Genomic DNA, 20,991 nt, shown 5'->3' with positions numbered 1-20,991 from the left:
AAATGGTCAAGAGCTACACCCCACCCTCCCCCAGTCATTAGTCATCATCCTTACAACAAATATGTGTAACGCGGGCTGGGCATGGTATGTTTCTGTTTACAATTGTAGGGAGGGTGGCACCTGATGATAATAAATGTAACAAACAGTGACCATCAACTCAAGAAAAATATGGCAGCTGGGATTTCACACGTCAGCCTGTCAGCAATGAATATCCCACTAACATTCCCCCTCACTGCCAACCCAGTGCTGCCCCTGTCCCTGGGAGGGTTTGATGGAAGGGACAGTGTAGATGGAGCTTTCCCTTGCATCTAACCCTGTGCTGGGAGAGTTTGATGGGGACAGCACGGAGTGAGTTTTACTCTGTACCTTACCCAGTGCTGCCCCTGTCCCTGGGAGGGTTTGATAGGGGGACAGTGTAGAGGGAGCTTTACTCTGTATCTAACCCTGTGCTGTCCGTTTCCTGCCACTGGGATTAAATCACAGGAGGCTGTTACATTCCCAGTGATCGACGTCCCACATCAGAGCAAATAGTAAAACCCAAAGCTGACAGAGATCAGAAAAAAAACAGGTAGGCGACAGACACAGGCGATAAACAGCCAGTGACCAGCTCTGAGGGGGAGAGGGGAATGTTTTGCCAGGATCAGGCTGGGGAGGTGTGGGGAGCACAGCGGGCACCCTGAGCAGTTAGTGTCAGCAGACATACCATGCCACCGCCAGCCTGCTCGGATCCCTGTGCGTACAACACCACTTACCTGCATCAGAAAGGTCCCGCAGGGAGCTGCTGAGAGCGCTCCGTTTCAGGCCCTCGCCCATGGCATAGGTATCGTCCAGGCTGGTGAGAGTACCATTCACAGCATCCTTCTTCAGGCTGGCACTCTGCAACATGGTGGCACGGATGACACCCTTCTGCTTCTCCAGCTCCGCTGGGAGGACAAAGGATGGGCAAAACCAGTTAGAAAAACATTCACATAAATCTACATGATTTTCCTTAATTATATCACAGTCTGTAAACTCCCTCCTGAGGGGTATCTGTTATTCTGTATATAAACCCCCCCGAACCCCCTCAATCAGATTCCAGTCTGTAACTCCCTCCCAGGGGGCATCTGTTATTCTGTATATAAACCCCCCCGAACCCCTCAATCAGATTCCAGTCTGTAACTCCCTCCCAGAGGGCATCTGTTATTCTGTATATAAACCCCCCCGAACACCCTCGATCAGACTCCAGTCTGTAACTCCCTTCCCGGGGGGTATCTGTTATTCTGTATATAAACCCCCCCCCCCAAACCCCCTCGATCAGATTCCAGTCTGTAACTCCCTCCCCGGGGGGGTCTCTGTTATTCTGTATATAAACCCCCCCGAACCCCCTTGATCAGATTCCACTCTGTAACCCCCTCCCGGGGGGGGTGGTATCTGTTATTCTGTATATAAACCGCCCCCCCGAACACCCTCGATCAGATTCCAGTCTGTAACTCCCTCCTGGGGGGTGGTATCTGTTATTCTGTATATAAACCGCCCCCCCGAACCCCCTCGATCAAATTTCAGTCTGTAACTCCCTCCTGGGGGTGTATCTGTTATCCTGTACATAAACCCCCCGAACCCCCTCGATCAGATTCCAGTCCATAACTACCTCCCCGGGGGGTATCTGTAATTCTGTATATAAACCCCCTGAGCGCCCTCGATCAGATTCCAGTCTGTAACTACCTCCCTGGGTGGTATCTGTTATTCTGTATATAAAACCCCCCCGAACCACCTCGATCAGATTCCAGTCTGTAACTCCCTCCCTGGGGGGTATCTGTTATTCTGTATATAAACCCCCGAACCCCCTCGATCAGATTCCAGTCTGTAAGTCCCTCCCCGGGGGGTATCTGTTATTCTGTATATAAACCCCCCTGAACCCCCTCGATCAGATTCCAGTCTGTAACTCCCTCCCCAAGGGGTATCTGTTATTCTGTATATAAACCCCCTGAGCGCCCTCGATCAGATTCCAGTCTGTAACTCCCTCCCAGGGAGTATCTGTTATTCTGTATATAAAACCCCCCGAACCCCATCGATCAGATTCCAGTCTGTAACTCCCTCCCCGGGGGGTATCTGTTATTCTGTATATAAACACCCCCCCCCCCCGAACCCCCTCGATCAGATTCCAGTCTGTAACTCCCTCCCCAGGGGGTATCTGTTATCCTGTATATAAACCCCCTGAGCGCCCTCGATCAGATTCCAGTCTGTAACTACCTCCCTGGGGTATCTGTTATTCTGTATATAAACCCCCTGAGCGCCCTCGATCAGATTCCAGTCTGTAACTCCCTCCCGGGGGGGGTATCTGTTATTCTGTATATAAACCCCCCCGAACCCCCTCGATCAGATTCCAGTCTGTAACTCCCTCCCGGGGGGTATCTGTTATTCTGTATATAAACACCCCCGAACCCCCTCGATCAGATTCCAGTCTGTAACTCCCTCCCCGGGGGGTATCTGTTATTCTGTATATAAACCCCCCCGAATCCCCTCGATCAGATTCCAGTCTGTAACTCCCTCCCGGGGGGTATCTGTTATTCTGTATATAAACACCCCAGAACCCACTCGATCAGATTCCAGTCTGTAACTCCCTCCCGGGATCTGTCCTTTCCAACTCCCTGTGTACACTCAGTTACATCGTTCAGTTGTTAACCCAGGGCCCACAGGGTGCTCAATGCAGCAACTGGAGACAGCATCATTGGCATTAAAGCCAGTGAGGGCAACTCTGGGGACATTTCTTCATTTCCAAAAGCACAGAGTACAGGAGCAGAGAGTTGGTGCTGAATGTGTGTCCAGGCCTAGGTGGAGCAGACAGGGAGAAACCGTTCCCTATTGGTGGAAGGATTGAGAGTGAGACGGGATACAGATCAAAGGTGATTGGCTGAAAGGGCGACGGGGGAGAAACGTTCTCACACAGAAGGAAGTTAGGGCCTGGAATATGCTGCCTCAGAGCGCGGGGTATGGGGTGGGGAGGGGGTCCAATCATGGCTTTCAATGGGTCAACTGGATTGTTACAGGGGTCTACAGCAGAGACAAAGGCCCTTCAGCCCGTCAAGTTTACATCAGAGTTATGATATGGGGAGAAGGCAGCGGAGAGGCCCTCGGCAAGTCACTGGGCTGGAAAGCTGGTACTGACATGATGGGTTGAAGGGCTTTCTTCTGTTCCTAATGCCAACCTTGGGTGATTTGGGGGTTAATTGGTGCCACTTGATGTCAGTGAACATCATTCAGCTTGTGTCCGGTCATTTATCTCACTGAGGGCTTTCACCCCATGAACCCATTTTGAGAGTAGTAGGGGCTAGAGGGAGCGTCATTGGATGAAACTCAGCAAACCTGAAGACTCAGTAGGAAATGTATGGGTCATCCAGACTCCTGAGATAACTTCAGTCAATTGCAAATGCCGGGATCAATTAATTCCTAAAAATTATTCCCCTCTCGTCTCCAAAACAACCTCGCCCCTGTATGCCCCCAACAAACATGGCCACCATGCTGCCCTCCTGAACAGACGTGGCTGCCACTCGCCCATCAGAAACATGGCCACCACTTGCCCCAACAAGCATGGCCATCTTCCTAATGCTTACATTCAACCCGATATTTCTCCATCTCCTGGACCTCAGCAACAGACTCGCGCAAATCGCTGGCAAATCTCGTCCGATCCTGCACACTGGGTGCGTTAAAGATGATGAGGATCTTCTTTTCTGCACTGGGGATCGAGGAGGCCAGCTTGATGCCATGGGGGTAATCTAGGGTGAGAAGTGAGAATCAGTGAGTGACAGCAGGAGAGGGCTGGAGATGAGCATCAGGCAACTACAGGGCATATTTAACCCACCCCTCACTCCTCGTACCAACATCCCCAGGATTACAATTGACCAGAAACCAAACTGTATCAATACTGCAGCTGCTGGAGCAGGTCAGAGGTTGGGAATCCTGCAGCAAGTAACTCCCCTCTGACTCTCCCTCTCAAAGCCTGTCCCCTCCATCGACAAGGCACAAGTCAGGAATGAACTTGCCTGGATGGTTGCGGCCCCAACAACACTTGAGAAGCTCGACACCATCCAGGACAAAGCAGCCACCTCTACCCGCTTGATCAACATGCTAATCAACCCCGCAGCCCCCCAACCCACATTCAATGCTCCCTCCCTCCATCACCGGCGCACAGCAGTGAGTGCCGTCTACAAGGCACACTGCAGCAACTCGCCAAGGCTCTGCCGACAGCACCTTCCAAACCCGCCACCCTCTATCCCCCCGATCCCGTCCCCCCCCCACCCCAACCGCCCGGACGGGGAATAGGGGAGCATGTAGTAGACACAAAGGCATCACTGCCCCGTGTAAGTTCCCCTCTGAGACTCGCCCCCCCACCACCCGCACCCCCCCCCCCCAAACATACACACACACCATCCCGACTGGGAACGATAACGGGCCGTCCCTTCAGTGTTGCTGGGGTCAGAACCGTGGGTCACCCTCCTTAATAGGGCCACTGTGCAGGGTGTCCCTACACCACATGGGGTGGGGGTGAGGTGTACTGTAGCAGGTCACAGTGACAGCCCATCACCACTTCCTTGGCAGGCAGTTGGGGACGGGCTGATAAATGATGGCCTCATCCCATCAGTGAATTAGAAGCAGCTCCTGAGCCTCAGGGTGAAGCAGGATCAACTGAATGCCCGACACTGAGGGATCAAGGGGGCTGCCTGTACCCGGGAGCCAGGGGCAGACTCACAGTGAGGGGGGGTACAGAAGGCTGAGTGTGTGTGTGTCCAGAATGGGCCGTGACTTACAGGCGTTTTGAAACAGATTAACTTTCATCTCATGCAGTGCAAAGGACTGGCGGAAACTGTACGTCACTGAGATCTTCTTCTTCTGAAAAACTTTAGTGACCTGAGGGCAGAAAGAGACAGAGACAGACAGGGGAAGTCAGCTGGTAGAGACTAACAAGGGGAGAATAGAGAGGGGATTGCAGAACAGACAGACAGACAGAGAGATACAGGGAGAAAGTGAGAGACACAGAGAAAGAGAGAGAGAGAGAGATAGAGAGAGGGACAAAGACTGAGAGACTGAGATCATAAAGAGATTCAGAGAGAGGTAAATGCAGAGGCAGAGGGAGAGACACACACAATAGAGAGACAGCCAGGCAAACATAGACAGAGACACACAGAGAGAGGCAGATATACAGGCAGAAAGATGGTGAAAGAGAGATACAGAAAGAAAGAAGGAGAGAAAGCGAGGTCGAGACAGAGAGAAAGTGGAGACAGAGAAAAAGAGAGGGAGAGAAAGAAAGAGAAAGAGAGGGGCAAGAAAAATAGAGACAGAGATAGAAAATATAGAGAGCAAGCAGCGGAGTTGGGGTTCGGACAGGGAAGAAAAGAAACTGAAGGAGAAAGGGAGGGAGAGAGATTGAAAAGCAGGGAATTGCAAGCAGAGGACAGGACACGGAAGAGAGAGAGAGAGAGAGACAAAGAGATGGAAAGAGGGAGGGAATGAGATGAAGAGTCCAGTGGAGAAGGATGGTGGGATGGTGCAAGATGATTGATGGAGAGAACTGTGCTGCACACAGCAAGATGCCACAGCCAGCGGGTTTGGCTGCTGGGGTTCAGAGACACGATGGAGACATGATTGACCACGTGGTATGAAGAGCGACAGACGAAAGAAGCAGAGAGGATTAGTGTGGGCAGCCATCACTGAGAGGGTAGGAGAGGTCACTGTGGGACAGGTGGAGGGTGAGAGACATTCAACATCTCAATCACATGAGAGACTCCAAACGACTCAGCTCAGGACAGGCAGCAGATTACAGCAAGTGCCCGCTCCCTCAGCACTGACCCTCCGACAGTGCCCACTCCCTCAGCACTGACCCTCCGACAGTGCCCACTCCCTCAGCACTGACCCTCCGACAGTGCCCGCTCCCTCAGCACTGACCCTCCGACAGTGCCCACTCCCTCAGCACGGACCCTCCGACAGTGCCCGCTCCCTCAGCACTGACCCTCCGACAGTGCCCACTCCCTCAGCACGGACCCTCCGACAGTGCCCGCTCCCTCAGCACTGACCCTCCGACAGGGCCCGCTCCCTCAGCACTGACCCTCCGACAGGGCCCCCTCTCTCAGCACTGACCCTCCGACAGGGCCCGCTCCCTCAGCACTGACCCTCCGACAATGCCCCCTCCCTCAGCACTGACCCTCCGACAATGCGCCCTCCCTCAGCACTGACCCTCCGACAAGGCGCACTCCCTCAGCACTGACCCTCCGACAGTGCCCGCTCCCTCAGTACTGACCCTCCGACAGTGCCCACTCCCTCAGCACTGACCCTCCAACAATGCGGTGCTCCCTCAGCGCTGACCCTCCGACAGTGCCCGCTCCCTCAGCACTGACCCGCCGACAGTGCCCACTCCCTCAGCACTGACCCTCTGACAGTGCCTGCTCCATCAGCACTGACCCCCTGACAGTGCCCACTCCCTCAGCACTGACCCTCTGACAGTGCCCACTTCCCTCAGCACTGACCCTCTGACATTGCGGCGCTCCCTCAGCACTGACCCGCCGACAGTGCCCGCTACATCAGCACTGACCCTCCGACAGTGCCCACTCCCTCAGCACTGACCCTCCGACAGTGCCCACTCGCTCAGCACTGACCCTCCGACAGTGCCCGCTCCCTCAGCACTGACCCTCCGACTGTGCAGCGCATCCTCAGCGCTGACCCTCTGACAGTGCCCACTCCCTCAGCACTGACCATCCGACAGTGCCCACTCCCTCAGCACTGACCCTCTGACAGTGCGGCGCTCCCTCAGCACTGACCCTCCGACAGTGCCTGCTCCCATAGCACTGACCCTCTGACAGTGCCCGCTCCCTCAGCGCTGTTCCTCCGACAGTGCCCGCTCCCTCAGCACTGACCCTCCGACAGTGCTGTGCTCCCTCAGCACTGACCCTCCGACAGTGCCCGCTCCCTCAGCACTGACCCTCCGACAGTGCCCGCTCCTCAGCACTGATCCTCTGACAGTGCAGCGCTCCCTCAGCACTGACTCGCCGACAGTGCCTGCTCCATCAGCACTGACCCCCTGACAGTGCCCACTCCCTCAGCGCTGACCCTCCGACAGTGCTGTACTCCCTCAGCACTGACTCGCCGACAGTGCCTGCTCCATCAGCACTGACCCCCTGACAGTGCCCACTCCCTCAGCGCTGACCCTCCGACAGTGCCCACTCCCTCAGCGCTGACCCTCCGACAGTGCCCACTCCCTCAGCACTGACCCTCCGACAGTGCCTACTCGCTCAGCACTGACCCTTCGACAGTGCCCCGCATCCCTCAGCACTGACCCTCCGACTGTGCAGCGCATCCTCAGCGCTGACCCTCTGACAGTGCCCACTCCTCAGCACTGACCATCCGACAGTGCCCACTCCCTCAGCACTGACCCTCTGACAGTGCGGCGCTCCCTCAGCACTGACCCTCCGACAGTGCCCACTCCCATAGCACTGATCCTCTGACAGTGCCCGCTCCCTCAGCGCTGACCCTCCGACAGTGCCCACTCCCTCAGCACTGACCCTCCGACAGTGCCCACTCCTCAGCACTGACCCTCCGACAGTGCCCGCTCCCTCAGCACTGACCCTCCGACAGTGCAGCGCACCCTCAGCACTGACCCTCTGACAGTGCCCACTCCCTCAGCACTGGACCGTCTGACAGTGCCCTCTCCCTCAGCACTGACCCTCCGACAGTGCCCACTCCCTCAGCACTGACCCTCCGACTGTGCAGCGCTCCCTCAGCACTGACCCTCTGACAGTGCCCTCTCCCTCAGCACTGACCCTCCGACTGTGCAGCGCTCCCTCAGCACTGACCCTCCGACAGTGCCCACTCCCTCACCACTGACCCTCCGACCGTGCCCGCTCCCTCAGCACTGACCCTCCGACAGTGCCCACTCCCTCAGCGCTGACCCTCTGACAGTGCGGCGCTCCCTCAGCACTGACCCTCTGACAGTGCCCGCTCCCTCAGCACTGACCCTCTGACAGTGCCCACTCCGTCAGCACTGACCCTCCGACAGTGCCCGCTCCCTCAGCGCTGACCCTCCGACAGTGCCCGCTCCCTCAGCACTGACCCTCCGACAGTCCAGCGCTCCCTCAGCGCTGACCCTCTGACAGTGCCCACTCCCTCAGCACTGACCCTCTGACCATGGCCCACTCCCTCAGCACTGACCCTCCGACAGTGCCCACTCCCTCAGCACTGACCCTCCGACAGTGTCCTCTCCCTCAGCACTGACCCGCCGACAGTGCCCACTCCCTCAGCACTGACCCTCCGACAGTGCCCACTCCCTCAGCACTGACCCTCCGATAGTGCGGTGCTCCCTCAGCACTGACCCTCCGACAGTGCCCACTCTCTCAGCACTGAACCTCTGACAGTGCCCACTCCCTCAGCACTGACCCTCCGACAGTGCCCACTCCCTCAGCGCTGACCCTCTGACAGTGCGGCGCTCCCTCAGCACTGACCCTCTGACAGTGCCCGCTCCCTCAGCACTGACCCTCCGACAGTGCCCACTCCGTCAGCACTGACCCTCCGACAGTGCCCGCTCCCTCAGCACTGACCCTCCGACAGTCCAGCGCTCCCTCAGCGCTGACCCTCTGACAGTGCCCACTCCCTCAGCACTGACCCTCTGACCATGCCCACTCCCTCAGCACTGACCCTCCGACAGTGCCCACTCCCTCAGCACTGACCCTCCGACAGTGTCCTCTCCCTCAGCACTGACCCGCCGACAGTGCCCACTCCCTCAGCACTGACCCTCCGACAGTGCCCACTCCCTCAGCACTGACCCTCCGATAGTGCGGTGCTCCCTCAGCACTGACCCTCCGACAGTGCCCACTCTCTCAGCACTGAACCTCTGACAGTGCCCACTCCCTCAGCACTGACCCTCCGACAGTGCCCGCTCCCTCAGCACTGACCCGCCGACAGTGCGGCACTCCCTCAGCACTGACCCTCCGACAGTGCCCGCTCCCTCAGCACTGACCCTCCGACAGTGCCCACTCCCTCGGCACTGACCCTCCGACAGTGCCCCGCTCCCTCAGCACTGACCCTCCGACAGTGCCCACTCCCTCAGCATTGACCCTCCGACTGTGCGGCGCTCCCTCACCACTGACCCTCCGACAGTGCCCACTTCCCTCAGCACTGACCCTCTGACAGTGCCCACTCCCTCAGCACTGACCCTCTGACAGTGCCCTCTCCCTCAGCACTGACCCTCCGACAGTGCGGCGCTCCCTCAGCACTGACCCTCCGACTGTGCAGGCGCTCCCTCAGCACTGACCCTCTGACAGTGCCTGCTCATCAGCACTGACACCCTGACAGTGCCCACTCCCTCAGCACTGACCCTCTGACAGTGCCCACTCCCTCAGCACTGACCCTCCGACAGTGCTGTGCTCCCTCAGCACTGACTCGCCGACAGTGCCTGCTCCATCAGCACTGACCCCCTGGACAGTGCCCGCTCCCTCAGCACTGACCCTCCGACAGTGCCCACTCCCTCAGCACTGACCCTCCGACAGTGCCCACTCGCTCAGCACTGACCCTCCGACAGTGCCCGCTCCCTCAGCACTGACCCTCCGACTGTGCAGCGCATCCTCAGCGCTGACCCTCTGACAGTGCCCACTCCCTCAGCACTGACCATCCGACAGTGCCCACTCCCTCAGCACTGACCCTCTGACAGTGCGGCGCTCCCTCAGCACTGACCCTCCGACAGTGCCCACTCCCATAGCACTGACCCTCTGACAGTGCCCGCTCCCTCAGCGCTGACCCTCCGACAGTGCCCGCTCCCTCAGCACTGACCCTCCGACAGTGCCCACTCCCATAGCACTGACCCTCTGACAGTGCCCGCTCCCTCAGCGCTGACCCTCCGACAGTGCTGTGCTCCCTCAGCACTGACTCGCCGACAGTGCCTGCTCCATCAGCACTGACCCCCTGACAGTGCCCACTCCCTCAGCGCTGACCCTCCGACAGTGCTGTACTCCCTCAGCACTGACTCGCCGACAGTGCCTGCTCATCAGCACTGACCCCCTGACAGTGCCCACTCCCTCAGCGCTGACCCTCCGACAGTGCCCACTCCCTCAGCACTGACCCTCCGACAGTGCCCACTCCCTCAGCACTGACCCTCCGACAGTGCCACGCTCCCTCAGCACTGACCCTCCGACAGTGCAGCGCACCCTCAGCACTGACCCTCTGACAGTGCCCACTCCCTCAGCACTGACCCTCTGACAGTGCCCTCTCCCTCAGCACTGACCCTCCGACAGTGCCCACTCCCTCAGCACTGACCCTCCGACTGTGCAGCGCTCCCTCAGCACTGACCCTCTGACAGTGCCCTCTCCCTCAGCACTGCCCCTCCGACAGTGCGGCGCTCCCTCAGCACTGACCCTCCGACTGTGCAGCGCTCCCTCAGCACTGACCCTCCGACAGTGCCCACTCCCTCAGCACTGACCCTCCGACCGTGCCCGCTCCCTCAGCACTGACCCTCCGACAGTGCCCACTCCCTCAGCGCTGACCCTCTGACAGTGCGGCGCTCCCTCAGCACTGACCCTCTGACAGTGCCCGCTCCCTCAGCACTGACCCTCTGACAGTGCCCACTCCCTCAGCACTGACCCTCCGACAGTGCCCGCTCCCTCAGCGCTGACCCTCCGACAGTGCCCGCTCCCTCAGCACTGACCCTCCGACAGTGCCCACTCCCTCAGCGCTGACCCTCTGACAGTGCGGCGCTCCCTCAGCACTGACCCTCTGACCATGCCCACTCCCTCAGCACTGACCCTCCGACAGTGCCCACTCCCTCAGCATTGACCCTCTGACAGTGCCCGCTCCCTCAGCACTGACCCGCCGACAGTGCCCACTCCCTCAGCACTGACCCTCCGACAGTGCCCACTCCCTCAGCACTGACCCTCCGATAGTGCGGTGCTCCCTCAGCACTGACCCTCCGATAGTGCGGTGCTCCCTCAGCACTGACCCTCCGACAGTGCCCACTCTCTCAGCACTGACCCTCCGACAGTGCCCGCTCCCTCAGCACTGACCCTCCGACAGTACAGCTCTCCCTCAGCACTGACCCTCTGACAGTGCCCACTCCCTCAGCACTGACCCTCTGACAGTGCCCACTCCCTCAGCACTGACCCTCCGACAGTGCCCTCTCCCTCAGCACTGACCCTCTGACAGTGCCCTCTCCCTCAGCACTGACCCTCCGACAGTGCCCACTCCCTCAGCACTGACCCTCCGACTGTGCAGCGCTCCCTCAGCACTGACCCTCTGACAGTGCCCTCTCCCTCAGCACTGACCCTCCGACTGTGCAGCGCTCCCTCAGCACTGACCCTCCGACAGTGCCCACTCCCTCAGCGCTGACCCTCTGACAGTGCGGCGCTCCCTCAGCACTGACCCTCTGACAGTGCCCGCTCCCTCAGCACTGACCCTCTGACAGTGCCCACTCCCTCAGCGCTGACCCTCCGACAGTGCCCGCTCCCTCAGCACTGACCCTCCGACAGTGCCCGCTCCCTCAGCGCTGACCCTCCGACAGTGCCCACTCCCTCAGCGCTGACCCTCCGACAGTGCCCGCTCCCTCAGCGCTGACCCTCTGACAGTGCGGCGCTCCCTCAGCACTGACCCTCTGACCATGCCCACTCCCTCAGCACTGACCCTCCGACAGTGCCCACTCCCTCAGCACTGACCCTCCGACAGTGCCCGCTCCCTCAGCACTGACCCGCCGACAGTGCCCACTCCCTCAGCACTGACCCTCCGACAGTGCCCACTCCCTCAGCACTGACCCTCCGATAGTGCGGTGCTCCCTCAGCACTGACCCTCCGACAGTGCCCACTCTCTCAGCACTGACCCTCTGACAGTGCCCACTCCCTCAGCACTGACCCTCCGACAGTGCCCCGCTCCCTCAGCACTGACCCTCCGACAGTACAGCTCTCCCTCAGCACTGACCCTCTGACAGTGCCCACTCCCTCAGCACTGACCCTCTGACAGTGCCCACTCCCTCAGCACTGACCCTCCGACAGTGCCCTCTCCCTCAGCACTGACCCTCCGACAGTGCCCACTCCCTCAGCACTGACCCTCCGACAGTGCCCGCTCCCTCAGCACTGACCCTCCGACAGTGCCCGCTCCCTCAGCACTGACCCTCCGACAGTGCCCGCTCCCTCAGCACTGACCCTCTGACAGTGCCCGCTCCCTCAGCACTGACCCGCCGACAGTGCCCACTCCCTCAGCACTGACCCTCCGACAGTGCCCACTCCCTCAGCACTGACCCTCCAACAGTGCCCACTCTCTCAGCACTGACCCTCTGACAGTGCCCACTCCCTCAGCACTGACCCTCCGACAGTGCCCGCTCCCTCAGCACAGACCCGCCGACAGTGCGGCACTCCCTCAGCACTGACCCTCCGACAGTGCCCGCTCCCTCAGCACTGACCCTCCGACAGTGCCCACTCCCTCGGCACTGACCCTCCGACAGTGCCCGCTCCCTCAGCACTGTCCCACCGACAGTGCGGCACTCCCTCAGCACTGACCCTCTGACAGTACCCACTCCCTCAGCACTGACCCTCCGACAGTGCCCACTCCCTCAGCATTGACCCTCCGACTGTGCGGCGCTCCCTCAGCACTGACCCTCCGACAGTGCCCACTCCCTCAGCACTGACCCGCCGACTGTGCGGCGCTCCCTCAGCACTGACCCGCCGACAGTGCCCGCTACATCAGCAGTGACCCTCCGACAATGCCCACTCCCTCAGCACTGACCCTCCGACAGTGCCCTCTCCCTCAGCACTGACCCTCTGACAGTGCCCACTCCCTCAGAACTGACCCTCCGACAGTGCAGCGTTCCCTCAGCGCTGACCCTCCGACAGTGCCCGCTCCCTCAGCACTGACCCTCTGACAGTGCTGCACTCCCTCAGCACTGACCCTCCGACAGTGTGGTGCTCCCTCAGCGCTGACCCTCCGACAGTGCCCGGTCCCTCAGCGCTGACCCTCCGACAGTGCCCGCTCCCTCAGCGTTGACCCTCCGACAGTGCCCGCTCCCTCAGCGTTGACCCTCCGACAGTGCCCGCTCCCTCAGCACTGACCCTCCGACAGTGCCCACTCCCTCAGCACTGACCCTCCGACAGTGCTCTCCCCCTCAGCACTGACCCTCCAACTGTGCGGCGCTCCCTCAGCACTGACCCGCCGACAGTGCCCGCTACCTCAGCACTGACCCTCCGACAGTGCCCGCTCCCTCAGCACTGACCCTCCGACAGTGCCCGCTCCCTCAGCACTGACCCTCTGACAGTGCGGCACTCCCTCAGCACTGACCCTCCGACAGTGTGGTGCTCCCTCAGCGCTGACCCTCCGACAGTGCCCCTCCCTCAGCACTGACCCTCCGACTGTGCGGCGCTCCCTCAGCACTGACCCGCCGACAGTGCCCGCTCCCTCAGCACTGACCCTCCGACAGTGCCCACTCCCTCAGCACTGACCCTCCAACAATGCGGTGCTCCCTCAGCACTGACCCTCCGACAGTGCCCACTCTCTCAGCACTGACCCTCTGACAGTGCCCACTCCCTCAGCACTGACCCTCCGACAGTGCCCGCTCCCTCAGCACTGACCCGCCGCCAGTGCGGCACTCCCTCAGCACTGACCCTCCAACAGTGCCCGCTCCCTCAGCACTGACCCTCCGACAGTGCCCACTCCCTCGGCACTGACCCTCCAACAGTGCCCGCTCCCTCAGCACTGTCCCACCGACAGTGCGGCACTCCCTCAGCACTGACCCTCTGACAGTACCCACTCCCTCAGCACTGACCCTCCGACAGTGCCCACTCCCTCAGCATTGACCCTCCGACTGTGCGGCGCTCCCTCAGCACTGACCCTCCGACAGTGCCCACTCCCTCAGCACTGACCCTCCGACTGTGCGGCGCTCCCTCAGCACTGACCCTCCGATAGTGCGGCGCTCCCTCAGCACTGACCGGCCGACAGTGCCCGCTACATCAGCACTGACCCTCCGACAGTGCCCACTCCCTCAGCACTGACCCGCCGACTGTGCGGCGCTCCCACAGCACTGACCCGCCGACAGTGCCCGCTACATCAGCACTGACCCTCCGACAGTGCCCACTCCCTCAGCACTGACCCTCCGACAGTGCCCGCTCCCTCAGCACTGACCCTCCGACAGTGCAGCGCATCCTCAGCACTGACCCTCTGACAGTGCCCACTCCCTCAGCACTGACCATCCGACAGTGCCCACTCCCTCAGCACTGACCCTCTGACAGTGCCCACTCCCTCAGCACTGACCCTCTGACAGTGCGGCGCTCCCTCAGCACTGACCCTCCGACAGTGCCCACTCCCACAGCACTGACCCTCCTACAGTGCCCGCTCCCTCAGCGCTGACCCTCCGACAGTGCCCGCTCCCTCAGCACTGACCCTCTGACAGTGCCCGCTCCCTCAGCGCTGACCCTCCGACAGTGCCCGCTCCCTCAGCACTGACCCTCCGACAGTGCCCACTCCCTCAGCACTGACCCTCTGACAGTGCCCGCTCCCTCAGCGCTGACCCTCCGACAGTGCCCGCTCCCTCAGCACTGACCCTCCGACAGTCCAGCTCTCCCTCAGCACTGACCCTCTGACAGTGCCCTCTCCCTCAGCACTGACCCTCCGACTGTGCGGCGCTCCCTCAGCACTGACCCGCCGACAGTGCCCGCTCCCTCAGCACTGACCCTCCGACAGTGCCCACTCCCTCAGCACTGACTCTCCAACAATGCGGTGCTCCCTCAGCACTGACCCGCCGACAGTGCCCGCTCCCTCAGCAATCACCTGCCGACAGTGCCCACTCCCTCAGCGCTGACCCTCCGACAGTGCCCGCTCCCTCAGCACCGACCCGCCGACAGTGCCCACTCCCTCAGCACTGACCCTCTGACAGTGCCCACTCCCTCAGCACTGACCCTCCGACAGTGCCTGCTTCATCAGCACTGACCCCCTGACAGTGCCCACTCCCTCAGCACTGACCCTCTGACAGTGCCCACTCCCTCAGCACTGACCCTCCGACAGTGCTGTGCTCCCTCAGCACTAACTCGCCGACAGTGCCTGCTCCATCAGCACTGACCGCCTGACAGTGCAGCGCATCCTCAGCACTGGCCCTCTGACAGTGCCCGCTCCCTCAGCACTGACCCTCCGACAGTGCAGCGCATCCTCAGCACTGGCCCTCTGACAGTGCCCACTCCCTCAGCACTGACCATCCGACAGTGCCCGCTCCCTCAGCACTGACCCCCTGACAGTGCCCACTCCCTCAGCACTGACCCTCTGACAGTGCGGCGCTCCCTCAGCACTGACCCTCCGACAGTGCCCACTCCCACAGCACTGACCCTCTGACAGTGCCCGCTCCCTCAGCAATCACCCGCCGACAGTGCCCACTCCCTCAGCGCTGACCCTCCGACAGTGCCCGCTCCCTCAGCACCGACCCGCCGACAGTGCCCACTCCCTCAGCACTGACCCTCTGACAGTGCCCACTCCCTCAGCACTGACCCTCCGACAGTGCCTGCTCCATCAGCACTGACCCCCTGACAGTGCCCACTCCCTCAGCACTGACCCTCTGACAGTGCCCACTCCCTCAGCACTGACCCTCCGACAGTGCTGTGCTCCCTCAGCACTAACTCGCCGACAGTGCCTGCTCCATCAGCACTGACCGCCTGACAGTGCCCGCTCCCTCAGCACTGACCCTCCGACAGTGCAGCGCATCCTCAGCACTGGCCCTCTGACAGTGCCCACTCCCTCAGCACTGACCATCCGACAGTGCCCGCTCCCTCAGCACTGACCCTCCGACAGTGCAGCGCATCCTCAGCACTGGCCCTCTGACAGTGCCCACTCCCTCAGCACTGACCATCCGACAGTCCAGCGCTCCCTCAGCACTGGCCCTCTGACAGTGCCCGCTCCCTCAGTACTGACCCTCCGACAGTGCCCGCTCCCTCAGCACTGACCCTCCGACAGTGCAGCGCATCCTCAGCACTGGCCCTCTGACAGTGCCCACTCCCTCAGCACTGACCATCCGACAGTGCCCACTCCCTCAGCACTGACCCCCTGACAGTGCCCACTCCCTCAGCACTGACCCTCTGACAGTGCGGCGCTCCCTCAGCACTGACCCTCCGACAGTGCCCACTCCCACAGCACTGACCCTCTGACAGTGCCCGCTCCCTCAGCGCTGACCCTCCGACAGTGCCCGCTCCCTCAGCACTGACCCTCCGACAGTCCAGCGCTCCCTCAGCACTGGCCCTCTGACAGTGCCCGCTCCCTCAGCACTGACCCTCCGACAGTGCCCACTCCCTCAGGACTGACCCTCCGACAGTGCCCACTCCCTCAGTACTGACCCTCCTACAGTGCCCACTCCCTCACCACTGACCCGCCGACAGTGCCCGCTACATCAGCACTGACCCTCCGACAGTGCCCACTCCCTCAGCACTGACCCGCCGACTGTGCGGCGCTCCCTCAGCACTGACCCGCCGACAGTGCCCGCTACATCAGCACTGACCCTCCGACAGTGCCCACTCCCTCAGCACTGACCCTCCAACAGTGCCCTCTCCCTCAGCACTGACCCTCTGACAGTGCCCACTCCCTCAGAACTGACCCTCCGACAGTGCAGCGTTCCCTCAGCGCTGACCCTCCGACAGTGCCCACTCCCTCAGCACTGACCCTCCGACAGTGCCCGCTCCCTCAGCACTGACCCTCTGACAGTGCGGCACTCCCTCAGCACTGACCCTCCGACAGTGTGGTGCTCCCTCAGCGCTGACCCTCCGACAGTGCCCGGTCCCTCAGCGCTGACCCTCCAACAGTGCCCATTCTCTCAGCACTGACCCTCCGACAGTGCCTGGTCCCTCAGCGTTGACCCTCCGACAGTGCCCGCTCCCTCAGCGTTGACCCTCCGACAGTGCCCACTCCCTCAGCACTGACCCTCCGACAGTACAGCTCTCCCTCAGCACTGACCCTCTGACAGTGCCCACTCCCTCAGCACTGACCCTCCGACAGTGCCCTCTCCCTCAGCACTGACCCTCCGATAGTGCCTGGTCCCTCAGCGTTGACCGTCCGACAGTGCCCGCTCCCTCAGCGTTGACCCTCCGACAGTGCCCACTCCCTCAGCACTGACCCTCCGACAGTGCCTGGTCCCTTAGCGTTGACCCTCCGACAGTGCCCGCTCCCTCAGCGTTGACCCTCCGACAGTGCCCACTCCCTCAGCACTGACCCTCTGACAGTACAGCTCTCCCTCAGCACTGACCCTCTGACAGTGCCCACTCCCTCAGCACTGACCCTCCAACAGTGCCCTCTCCCTCAGCACTGACCCTCCGACAGTGCGGCGCTCCCTAACACTGACCCTCCGACTGTGCAGCGCTCCCTCAGCACTGACCCTCCGACAGTGCCCACTCCCTCAGCACTGACCCTCCGACCGTGCCCGCTCCCTCAGCACTGACCCTCCGACAGTGCCCACTCCCTCAGCACTGACCCTCCGACAGTGCGGCGCTCCCTCAGCACTGACCCTCTGACAGTGCCCACTCCCTCAGCACTGACCCTCTGACAGTGCCCGCTCCCTCAGCACTGACCCTCCGACTGTGCAGCGCTCCCTCAGCACTGACCCTCCGACAGTGCCCACTCCCTCAGAACTGACCCTCCGACCGTGCCCGCTCCCTCAGCACTGACCCTCCGACAGTGCCCACTCCCTCAGAACTGACCCTCCGACCGTGCCCGCTCCCTCAGCACTGACCCTCCGACAGTGCCCACTCCCTCAGCGCTGACCCTCCGACAGTGCGGCGCTCCCTCAGCACTGACCCTCTGACAGTGCCCACTCCCTCAGCACTGACCCTCCAACAGTGCCCGCTCCCTCAGCGCTGACCCTCCGACAGTGCCCGCTCCCTCAGTGCTGACCCTCCGACAGAGCCCGCTCCCTCAGTGCTGACCCTCTGAAAGCGCCTGTTATCAGCCTGGACTACGAGACACACACAGACAGAGAGAATGGTGCAGGGCGACAGAAAATGGATGTTATCTTACCACAAGGAGGTCGTTGAAGAGAAAGACCTCTCGTTGATGGAGACCCTGCTTCTGTGGGCGGTTCGGGTCAGGAACCTCATAAAGACGGCAGCAGCATACCAGCCGGCGATGGGGTAAGGACAGAACCTGCAGAATTACAGCATTCCTTACAGACTGGCGCATGTTTTGATGGAGACATTGTCGAGGAAGCTCGACCCTGTACTTAACCAGCTCCTGGGAGACTTTGATGGGGAATGGTGTGGTGGGAGCTTTACTCTCAGTCTAACCCCGTACTGTCACTGTCCTTTGTCATGTTTGAGGCGGGACAGTGTAGAGGGAGCTTTACTCTGTTTCCAACCCTGTGCTGTCCCTGCCCCAGGAGTGTCTGATGGAGGGGACAGTGTAGAGGGAGTTTTACTCAGTATAAAGCCCTGTGCTGTCCCTGCCCCGGGAGTGTGTGATGGAGGGGACGGTGTAGAGGGAGTTTTACTCAGTATAAAGCCCTGTGCTGTCCCTGCCCCGGGAGTGTGTGATGGAGGGGATGGTGTAGAGGGAGTTTTACTCTGTTTCCAACCCTGTGCTGTCCCTGCCCCAGGAGTGTGTGATGGATGGGACGGTGTAGAGGGAATTTTACTCAGTGTAAATCCCCATGCTGTCCCTGCCCGGGGAGTGTGTGATGGATGGGACGGTGTAGAGGAAGTTTTACTCAGTATAAAGCCCCGTGCTGTCCCTGCCCCGGGAGTGTGTGATGGAGGGGACGGCGTAGAAGGAGTTTTACTCTGTATCTAGCCCCGTGCTGTCTCTGCCCCGGGTGCAGTGATTGGGGGGTAACGTGTAGAGGGAGCTTTACCGGTTTCTTGCCCACGATCAGCCTTTCCACTGCTTGAACCTGGGACACATGATCATCATTGGTCCTCAGCTCCCGTTTCTGGATCCGATGGTATATTCCAACCAGCATGTCCCTTGGGATGTCCTCCCCATTGTCCACCCCTGCGGACAGTCAGGAGAGTGTGAGGATCACACAGTCGAGCAGCTGCTTTGAACCGACGCCAGCTTGTGGACATGGATAGAGACCTTTCGGCCCATCAGCCTGGTGACTGTTCACTCCCTCACTGTCAAAACGGTCGTGCAGTTCTTGCTGAACACAGGGATGGACACGCCCGCTGAGCCAACACCATCCCCCAAACCTGGCTTCTGATGTCTGCCCGGGGAGAGATGCTCCCTCAGGGCCTGCGTTGGCAGCGCACTCTATCCTGGGAGGTCCTCCCCATCTCGCAGTTCATTGGTGAGACGCTAAGTAGGGGCTGAATTTGCCTAACTGCCAGATTCACCCCTTACCTCCTCCTTCCCGCCACCTCCACTGCGGGAGAATTCTGTCCGATCTCCCTCGATTGCAATCCCTCTTGGAGAATCCAGGGTGAGGCCAAAAAGGAGACCATTCAACCCATCAGGTTAATGGCAGCTCTTCGAATGGTTGATTCGACTGTATCGCTGTGCGCCCCCTGCAAAGCTTGCCCTTTCGAGAATGTCTCTTACTGCCCGGCTTTTTCAAAAGTTCCTCGTGAATCTGAGCTCCCCACACGTTCCCCTTAACCCATCTCCCCCTCTAGTTCATTACCCAATTCCCTCAATCACTCACCCCCCCTCCGCTCAACCAAGCTCCGACCAGATTTCCTCCCTCTCTCTCCCTTGTCATTGCAATCACCATGCTTCAATCTCCTCCTCAGCCTTCTCCACTTTGAGGGGAACAGTCCCACCTTCTCCGCACTCTCTCAGTACTAACAGGAATCCCCTCATCCCTGGGTTATCTCTCTCCTACACTCTCTCAGTACTAACAGGAATCCCCTCATCCCTGGGTTATCTCTCTCCTACACTCTCTCGGTACTAACAGGAATCCCCTCATCCCTGGGTTATCTCTCTCCTACACTCTGTCAGTACTAACAGGAATCCCCTCATCCCTGGGTTATCTCTCTCCGCACTCTCTCGGTACTAACAGGAATCCCCTCATCCCTGGGTTATCTCTCTCCTACACTCTGTCAGTACTAACAGGAATCCCCTCATCCCTGGGTTATCTCTCTCCTACACTCTCTCGGTACTAACAGGAATCCTCTCATCCCTGGGTTATCTCTCTCCTACACTCTCTCGGTACTAACAGGAATCCCCTCATTATCTCTCTCCTACGCTCTCTCAGTACTAACAGGAATCCCCTCATCCCTGGGTTATCTCTCTCCGCAACTCTCTCGGTACTAACAGGAATCCCCTCATCCCTGGGTTATCTCTCTCCGCAACTCTCTCGGTACTAACAGGAATCCCCTCATCCCTGGGTTATCTCTCTCCGCACTCTGCCTTAACTTTCTTCCAAACGAGTGAAATTCTTCTTGCCAGTGGGGAAAAAAAACAGGTTTATCAATGGAGTAGAATGTTGTCTGGGCACTTCCCAGGAGCGACAGTCAGAAAGAATGTGACACCAAGCCCCCTTTGGGAGATACCAGAGACAGGGAACCAGAAGCTGGGATCTTAGAGAGTTGTTAGAGAGTGAGAGAAAATCAGACAGACAGAGAGAAGGAGAGGGAGAGAGACTCAGATGGAGGGAGACGAGAGAGACAGAGACAGAGAGAGAAAGTGGGTGAGAGAGTGAGAGAAACAGAGAGATGGAGAGATAAAGTGTAAGACAAAAACAGAGGGAGATAATCGCGGAAAGGTGAAGGGCAAAGCAGCGAAGTCAGAGCTCAGAGTCCCAGGCAGCTGAATGCACAGGCCCCTGTGACAGTGGGATGGGAATCAGGGGATGATCAAGCGATCAGAATTGAAGGAACGCAGAGATCATGGAGGGTCATAGGATGAGGTGTCAGAGACAGGGAGCGGGTGCAAGGGCTGGAGGGGGTGACAGAGATAGGGAGGGGGTGAAGGGGCTGGGGGAGGTGATGGAGATAGGGAGGGGGGTGTAGGGGGCTTGAGGGGGGTGATGGAGATAGGGAGGGGGTGTAGGGGGCTGGAGGGGGTGATGGAGATAGGGAGGGGGTGTAGGGGGCTGGAGGA

At 60.2% G+C, this 20,991-nt stretch overlaps 1 protein-coding gene across 6 annotated transcripts in view; it reads right to left on the bottom strand.

Moving 5' to 3' along the window:
• Positions 1-20,991, bottom strand: part of LOC125449941 (IQ motif and SEC7 domain-containing protein 2) — a 220,772-nt gene that overhangs the window by 7,687 nt on the left and 192,094 nt on the right. For all 6 annotated transcript variants that reach the window (XM_059643214.1, XM_059643219.1, XM_059643217.1 and 3 more), the window contains 5 exons: positions 18,803-18,942; positions 17,974-18,099; positions 4,785-4,884; positions 3,591-3,752; positions 753-923 (listed from right to left, as the gene is read on the bottom strand). In XM_059643214.1, the coding sequence (XP_059499197.1) occupies positions 753-923; positions 3,591-3,752; positions 4,785-4,884; positions 17,974-18,099; positions 18,803-18,942 (699 nt within the window). The remainder of the gene's footprint in view (positions 1-752; positions 924-3,590; positions 3,753-4,784; positions 4,885-17,973; positions 18,100-18,802; positions 18,943-20,991) is intronic.

Source organism: Stegostoma tigrinum, chromosome 49, assembly GCF_030684315.1.
Source record: "Stegostoma tigrinum isolate sSteTig4 chromosome 49, sSteTig4.hap1, whole genome shotgun sequence".
Taxonomy (NCBI): domain Eukaryota; kingdom Metazoa; phylum Chordata; class Chondrichthyes; order Orectolobiformes; family Stegostomatidae; genus Stegostoma; species Stegostoma tigrinum.
Note: the sequence above shows the minus strand (reverse complement) of the source record. Positions and strands in the feature narration are given on the sequence as shown.